This window comes from Homarus americanus, unplaced genomic scaffold, assembly GCF_018991925.1.
Source record: "Homarus americanus isolate GMGI-L3 unplaced genomic scaffold, GMGI_Hamer_2.0 scaffold50924, whole genome shotgun sequence".
In the NCBI taxonomy this organism is placed as follows: domain Eukaryota; kingdom Metazoa; phylum Arthropoda; class Malacostraca; order Decapoda; family Nephropidae; genus Homarus; species Homarus americanus.
The window spans coordinates 3944290-3952868 of NW_024718094.1; the positions used below are offsets into that span (position 1 = coordinate 3944290).

Below are 8579 nucleotides of genomic sequence, written 5' to 3' on the forward strand. Positions count from 1 at the left end.
ACGCCTAATATCATTTAATTTTGGCTAGCCTATGGAAATTTATAGCCTTTCATGTTATCATAAGCCATATACATAAGAAAATATGCTAAGGCTATTGGTTGAATATTAGAAAAACATGGCGAAGTCTTGGCAGGAATGTTCACTTGACCTCATATTTGGCTTTCATTACTGAGGGATATTTATGGCTATACAACATTAATAAGTTCTCTCTGCAAGCTTACTCAGCCATAAAACATATTTTTACCCTAAGTGTGAACAATACAAACCTTCTGTTTTGGTAAGAAATACTTTATAATTTGTAAGAAGACAAAAGATGCGTCTCTTCCAAACTGAGACCAATACAAACACTCAAGCCTCTTATTATGGCAACAAAAAAGTTACGAAAAAGACAAAGTGAAATATTATATTTCAGTATGTTGATGTACAAAACATTTTCTTCATTATTCTATGATAAAACAAGTCTAACAAGCATTATTACAACATATATTATTATTATTTTTTATACAATAGGGAATTAGTCACTACTACATTCGGGTTGAGAGTGTTACACAACCTCAGGAGCTGGTGTAAGTTACGCGCTTTAACTTACGGAGTTCGATGACAAATATTTGTTTTGAGCATCTGTGTTTTGAGTATGCCAATCTGAGACTGTAAGTCCAGTTACGGGGTACACAACGACATACAGTCTCATAAATGTTTTTGAGTATCCGGCCCCTGTACTGTAAATACTTTTGCCGAATCAATGCCATGATGAAGTGGGGCAGACAGAGAGCCAATATTGTAATTATAGAAAACTTGCCCAGAACTTCATTGCTCTGAGTTATGGATAAAATGCAACAGATAAGATATATTATTTTCCATGCCCCCCCAAAACTCTTCAAACACTATCCACAATGGCCATCGGATAATATCTAGCTAGTAATCAAATTCAACTGATTACATACGAGCTTTTCTTGGTGTAATCTTGAATCTTGTCCAAAAAGAGCTGCTGGATGGGGTCAGAGGCTTTCTTTAGGAGTACAGCAGATGCTCCATAATTACGACGCACTGCTGTCTGAAGGGCCTTCACCTCGGGAATAAGCCTGGCCACAATCATCCTGTAGGTAAATCAAATATGTTTAGAATTCCAATACTGTAGAGACAGATACATACATACATCAAAAACACTGAGGTCTCTTAACCCTCTCAAATTCTGGTCTGTTGTAGAATAATAATACCCCATACATAAAGAATAATGTGATGTAAAACAATATAGATAAATGTAAAAATGTTTGAACCCTGCCCATACAAAACAACAATATCCCATACAGTAAATACAAGAATCCCCCATATTATAGAATGCCTGGTTACGGAATTTAGCCCTTATGGAATTTTGAAATTACCAAAATTTCGGGCCACAGAAGAAACTCGCCCTTAAGAATTTTTTTAAATTTTGTATAGTGATTTTTAACAATGCTTTTGGTCTGTTTGAATCTCCAGCCAATGTTCAGCTATTCCCCTCTTATCTGGACTGTATTACAGGTATTGTACTGTGCATTCTTATTCAATATGAGTGGAAAGAGGCCATCAAGTGTAAGTGCTAGGAGTGGTGGTAAGAGACCACAAAAGGGTATTACTGCAACTAGGAAACACTATTAGATATATTAACCCTCTCGCGCATGATGACGCAATTTGTGTCATATTCATAATAAGACCAACTTCACAAATCGAGTCAAAACTTCAAAAAATTGACCAAAAGTTAAGTTTTCAACAAAACTGTGTAAAATTTTGATGAATCATAGTAGCACGTAAGTTTTATCAAATAAAACTAATTGGCAACTCCCAAGGGCCATAGGAAGGGAAGGAACAAAATCATAATTGTGCAGTATTATCTCAGCAGTCAGGCTGTTAGCGAGAGCCTGTCCATTTAAATTTACGTAACTCCGTGCAGGCTGCCTCAACTCTTGCATTACAGTGCTTACTCTACTCCCTGAAATAATTAATTTTCAGTGTTAGAGAAGTGAAGTGATGGTTGTGTAATGTAATATTTTTTTTTCATATGTACAGGGAGTGTGTAGTTTTCAAAAGCCGTTACCGTATCAGGCTTTACAACCTGTCTCGAAAAGTCTCTGAAAGAGGATGATTTTTTAGACTTACATGAATTTTATCAGTACCATTCTCCTTGTTATAGTGTTGACTACAAGATGCAATATAATTTATACTCTGAAGATGTCTTGAATAAAGATGAATGCTAAGATGCTCCATTGTTTCCCCTTTCCTGTGTGATTTTATCGAGATTTATCCTGTCCACGTTTCCATTGTGGGTCTACATGAAATATTATAACAAATAAACTTTGAAATTTGTGAATCAAATTGCTCATATTTAAATCTTGACTGTTAATATCATTGTTGACCTCGATGTGGGCCGAGATTACCGAAATGGGCCAAGATCACTGCTGTAACTGGGCTGAGTTCACTGAGCCGAAGTCACCAAGGGCCGAATTCACTGGCACCCGTGATTTGCAGTAGAAATGAAGGTCAGAATTTTTTGAAACATCAAAAACCATAAGGTAATTATTGACAACTGACCCGTGGTAGACTTTTCATAGAAAATTATTTAAAAAATGCCTCAATTGTACTTTTTTATAGTGGACATTGTTGTAGTTTGTGCAAATGTGTTAAAAAATGGTTAATTCTAAATTAAACCTAACCTTTGTGGGTATGAGAAACAGACCACACCAACCTAACTGCCTTACTGGGGGTATCCCCCCCCCCCCGTATATTAAACAGAAAGAACTTACTTTGACATGGTGTAATTTTACGTTTTTTTGTGAATGCAAGAGCATCGGCTTTGATCCAGCCCGAGCAGCAGTGTGTTTTGAAATACATCATATATAACAGACTTTGCACACAAACCCACTTCAATTTCACAGTATTGCTGTGAAAAGTACTTTCTTAAAAAGAGGTTTATAAATAAAACTTCATTACTGGGTTTAATCTTGGCATTTTCATGCCAAGTTCCTTTATAAGCACTAGAACTGTAGCACAAGACTGGCAACAACCTTCACACAGCATGCTGAAAATAAAACTGGTGCAGGGATAAAAGGCGAGCGAGGCCGCATTACCACAGGGAAGACAAAGTAGTGCGCACCTAGGTGCTTAATTATCTACAAAACGAAGCATTTGCACAAGAAATGATTATCATATCAGAACTCAATGATGAAAATAAAGTAAGAAAATAAACCATAAAACAAATAACTTGTCCGCAGGTCAGTTGTCAATATTAACCAAACATAATTTCGACTTCCAAATAAGTGGATGACCGAAACGATAATTTTGGTAAATTTGCATTGTCACACCGTTCTGTTAGAAAGCCAAAAATATATTTTTCTAGTGTATTTGGGAGTGTTTAGACCGAATATGACCATCATTTCTGGCGGAAATTAGCTGGGGTTTTTTATCGAATTTTTTTTTTCGTTGGACGTTTTCCGAAAAAAAAAATCATGGCAAAATACACACAAAAAAACACTAGAAAAACAAAAGCCAAACCTAACCTAACCTATCTAACTCTCACCATATGATGGAATCACCTATTTTTTACCTTATTGGTCTTTGCAATATTTACATTGTCTTGCTCTTAGTATACTTTACTGAGGTTGGAAGAACACCATGCGATCGAAAAAATGCTATAGTTTCTTTTTTTCTTCCAAAAAAACTCGCAATCAGCTCCATATAATTTAAGTGACACCCATCGCAGACTTCCATGGTCGGAACTGAACTTGAAATTCGAAATATGACCCAAAATAAAACTCAAATTTGATTGGGCCAAATATACCGCAAATTAAACCGAAAATCATTTTGATTGATTGCAAAAACAAAAATGCTTTTGATTGGTGTGGAGCAACTTACCCCACACATCTGAGCAAAGACTACGCTCCCTTCCTTTAAATCATCTCTTAAAAAATATCTATTGTCGAAGTAATAATATTTCTTGTAACACTTGCTATATTTACAGTCCCTGCTTTTATTGTACCATCAAAACCGTTTTAGCGGAAATTATCATGTAAATAAATAAGTAATTACCATTGCGCTGTCCTCTTGTTCAACCTTATTACTGTACAACCCAGGTTGTACTGCTCCCCATTATACTTATGTTTTTCAGTTCCACTGTAAAATATATATATATATGTATATATGTATTTATATATATATATATATATATATATATATATATATATATATATATATATATATATATATATATATATATATATATATATATATATATATATATATATATATATATATATATAAAATAATAAATAAAATAAATAAATATTGAAGTGATAACCGTGGTAACATTATGAGATGTACTTATTACTACCATGCTACTGTGCTATTCCAGATGATACTAAATGTTACCTAATACTTCCTTGAGATAAATGTATAGTATATATCAGGTGCCTAAAAGAGAGCTCAGGTTCTCAACTGGCTCAGCCATGTTAATATTGTTATTATTATCCACTCTGTATCGGTATTTTTCTGGTTAAATAAACTGTTTCAATTCAATTCTGTTTCAATTTATGAAGGAGAAGCAGGAGACAAGCAGTGTTGGAGGTGAGGCAGACGATAATGGAGGAAGATTAATGGAAGAAAATAAGAGAAAATTTTGGATAAGCTATTACCGTTATTATACATTTCCCCCGGCAATGTAATAGATGAAAATTATCTTATAATTAGACGTCTTATTCGAAGATGATGATAGAACGGTGTGTAAACGCAATAATACCATAATTTTACCTATTGTAGTGTACGGTAAGCACGATGGTCCACACACACTGGTCCTACTAGATCCTTCTCCACAAGGATAATACGATGGTCCACACACACTGGCCCTACTAGATCCTTCTCCACAAGGATAATACGATGGTCCACACACACTGGTCCTACTAGATCCTTCTCCACAAGGATAATACGATGGTCCACACACTGGTCCTACTAGATCCTTCTCCACAAGGATAATACGATGGTCCACACACACTGGCCCTACTAGATCCTTCTCCACAAGGATAACGATGGTCCACACACACTGACTAGATCCTTCTCCACAAGGATAATACGATGGTCCACACACACTGGTCCTACTAGATCCTTCTCCACAAGGATAATCGATGGTCCACACACACTGGTCCTACTAGATCCTTCTCCACAAGGATAATACGATGGTCCACACACACTGGCCCTACTAGATCCTTCTCCACAAGGATAATACGATGGTCCACACACACTGGTCCTACTAGATCCTTCTCCACAAGGATAATACGATGGTCCACACACACTGGTCCTACTAGATCCTTCTCCACAAGGATAATACGATGGTCCACACACACTGGTCCTACTAGATCCTTCTCCACAAGGATAATACGATGGTCCACACACACTGGTCCTACTAGATCCTTCTCCACAAGGATAATACGATGGTCCACACACACTGGTCCTACTAGATCCTTCTCCACAAGGATAATACGATGGTCCACACACACTGGTCCTACTAGATCCTTCTCCACAAGGATAATACGATGGTCCACACACACTGGTCCTACTAGATCCTTCTCCACAAGGATAATACGATGGTCCACACACACTGGTCCTACTAGATCCTTCTCCACAAGGATAATACGATGGTCCACACACACTGGTCCTACTAGATCCTTCTCCACAAGGATAATACGATGGTCCACACACACTGGTCCTACTAGATCCTTCTCCACAAGGATAATACGATGGTCCACACACACACTGGTCCTACTAGATCCTTCTCCACAAGGATAATACGATGGTCCACACACACTGGTCCTACTAGATCCTTCTCCACAAGGATAATACGATGGTCCACACACACTGGTCCTACTAGATCCTTCTCCACAAGGATAATACAACACTGTAGTTAAACGTTACATAACGACATTTGGAGTAAATTTCACCGACACTTTTCAATCATTTAAAACCAGAAAATAATAGTCTATAGGATAATGTCATTCATTTTAGGTTCATAAGATAACCAGAGTGGATTTTTACACAATATTTTTTATTTACAGTTGTACACACAGATCAGCTGATTGACACAATACAATATTTTTCAACTACCCACAGACCATTTACCCTTTACCTATATTTTACACTCATTACATAGTCCCCACTGCATATCTACAGTGCATGAAATCGAACAAGAACAATAAAGTAAGATCTTCTCACCTGAAACGTTAGTGATGTTGCTGAGAGCCGTCAGGTATGGTCGCCGGTGGAGTGGTCTCGCTGGTGCTGCCTCCTCCCGGCACTCACAGGAGATGATAATTTTTCCCAGTACAGACAACACCATCACAACGTCAATATATCATGTTATTTGTTTTAATGCTTTAACAACTCGCAGAGATAATATGTTCAGTATTAATTTATATTTAATAGACGAGTTTATTTCATTTATTTATCAAAATATTGCTGAAGTTGACGAATAATTGAGGTTTATAAGTTCACTTGTTATACGTGGTGGGAGAAAAATCCATCTGCAATGAGGAGTTGCAAGGACAAACATTTTTGTTTTTTAAATAATCTTAAATTATCCACTTCAGTTAGCGGCCACTTGGGAGTAATCAATTAAAAAGAAAACATAGTTCAGAACGCCATGAATATACCACACAGTGATACTGATTCAATGAGGAATGTTGAAAAAAGATGCTGGAAACAATACAAACCGACCAAGAGGCACCATGGCCTATAACGTCATGATGCCCAAAATGGAGTTGTAGAACTGTTGTACAAGAACAGGAGAATAGACCAAGAGTTCAATATTACTGGATATGACTCATTTTACGAACCTTTCTCAAGAAACTTGCAAGAGGGGTGTGGTTATCTGTGCTAGGCAAGAACTAAGAGCCAGCCAGGCGAGGGTACGGGAGAGAATGTTTTTGAAGAGTCCAAGTGGTGTAAAATTAAATCAAAGGGAGGGGACTTACTTATTGTCCAGTGTATCTACAGATCCCCAAACTGTAGCCCACTAAATTAAAGTGACTTAAGAGCCTTAATAGACAACGCGGCGATGCTCAACCCTACCCTACCCACCTCCTTATCACGGGAGACTTTAACTTTGGCGCCATCGACTGGAGAAACAAGTTCACCCCAAATGACTTGAATAACCCTGCTACTCTTTTTGTAGAAACTCTGAGAGATAATTTTCTGTTCCAACCGTTAATGACCCGACACATTACAGAGGGGAGCAAACACCCAAGCCACTAGACCTCCTCATAACAAACGAGGAGGGTATGGTGGCCAAACTGGAACACCTAGCCCCAGTTGGCACCAGTCACCAAGTAGTGTTGTCATTCAGATTTAACTGTTACCGAGTTCATGATAAAGCCAGGCCAAGGTGCAAATATTACAAGGAAAATTACGATGGGATGAGGGAAGAGATGAGGGGTATCAACTAGCCTGACTCACTAAGGCGCAAGAGCACAGACACTACGCTGAATATCATAACTAGTAAAGTTATCCATTTGATCGATAAATATATACCCAAGACCAAACCCAGTGCTTCTAGGAATACGGGGGGATCCCTACACATAAACCAGGCGGCGGTCGACAAAGTTAAGAAGAAAACCCAGAAATTCAAGACGTGGGTTGGGTCAAACGATGAGCAAGACAGGAGGATGTATGCAAGAGCCAGAAACCAAGCGAAGATAGAGTGTAGAAGAGCTGAAAAGGAGTTCCAGAGGCTGGTTGCAAGCGAGGCCAAGTCAAACCCAAATGGCGTTTTACCGCTACGCAAATTCGAAATTAAAAACGCGAGTAGGAGTATCAGACCTGATGCTTGAAGATGGTAGTTACGCAGATTCTGACCAGGATGAAGCTGAGGTAATGAACAGCTTCTTTTCCTGGGTGTTCACAAGAGAGGATGCGATTAACCTTCCTGCGTTTGAGGACAGACGGTTCGACACAGCACTGACCCACATTGTGTTCACAGAAGAGGGTATTAGAAATAAACTGTCAAAGCAAAAGGTCCATAAGAGTTCCGGCCCTCACATGGTGCATCCTAGAGTGCTAACAGAGTTGAGCAACGAGCTTGCCGAGCCCCTGAAGATCCTGTTTTGTAAATGCCTGGATGAACAAAAGGTTCCCAGTGAATGGAAAGTGGCTTATGTGAGTCCTATCTTCAAGAAGGGCGATCGTCACTCCAAGAACAACTATAGACCGGTGAGCCTGACCAGCATAATATGTAAAGTACTTGAGAGCATAAACTTATAAATCGATTCTGTATATACATAATACCCATTCAGTATTCACATCCATAAATATCTTTGTACATACAGACTTTTTCATCAGTTATACATAAATTCATACACAGTTTTGCATACACATATTGGGCCAAGAGTATTCATATAAAATTTTATTAAACAATATTGTACACGCATATTAGTCTAAACTGGTCACACACACACACACACACACGTCAATATCTCCATGTCTTATAAAGGTTTAGAAGCTTAGAAACAAACCATTAAAAAATCTATTTAATTTAATATATTTGCCGCCCAACTCGACGTCTT

General features: G+C 38.0%; 1 protein-coding gene across 1 annotated transcript in view; it reads right to left on the reverse strand.

The window, feature by feature from the left end:
- The window catches only part of LOC121859132 (ATP synthase-coupling factor 6, mitochondrial-like), a 30867-nt gene extending 24509 nt beyond the window's left edge, over window positions 1–6358 (reverse strand). The window contains exons 1-2 of the mRNA XM_042355849.1: window positions 6235–6358; window positions 945–1097 (exon numbers count right to left, since the gene is read on the reverse strand). Coding sequence (XP_042211783.1) covers window positions 945–1096 — 152 coding nt within the window. The 5' untranslated portion in view covers window position 1097; window positions 6235–6358. The remainder of the gene's footprint in view (window positions 1–944; window positions 1098–6234) is intronic.
- Window positions 6359–8579: the final 2221 nt, after the last annotated feature.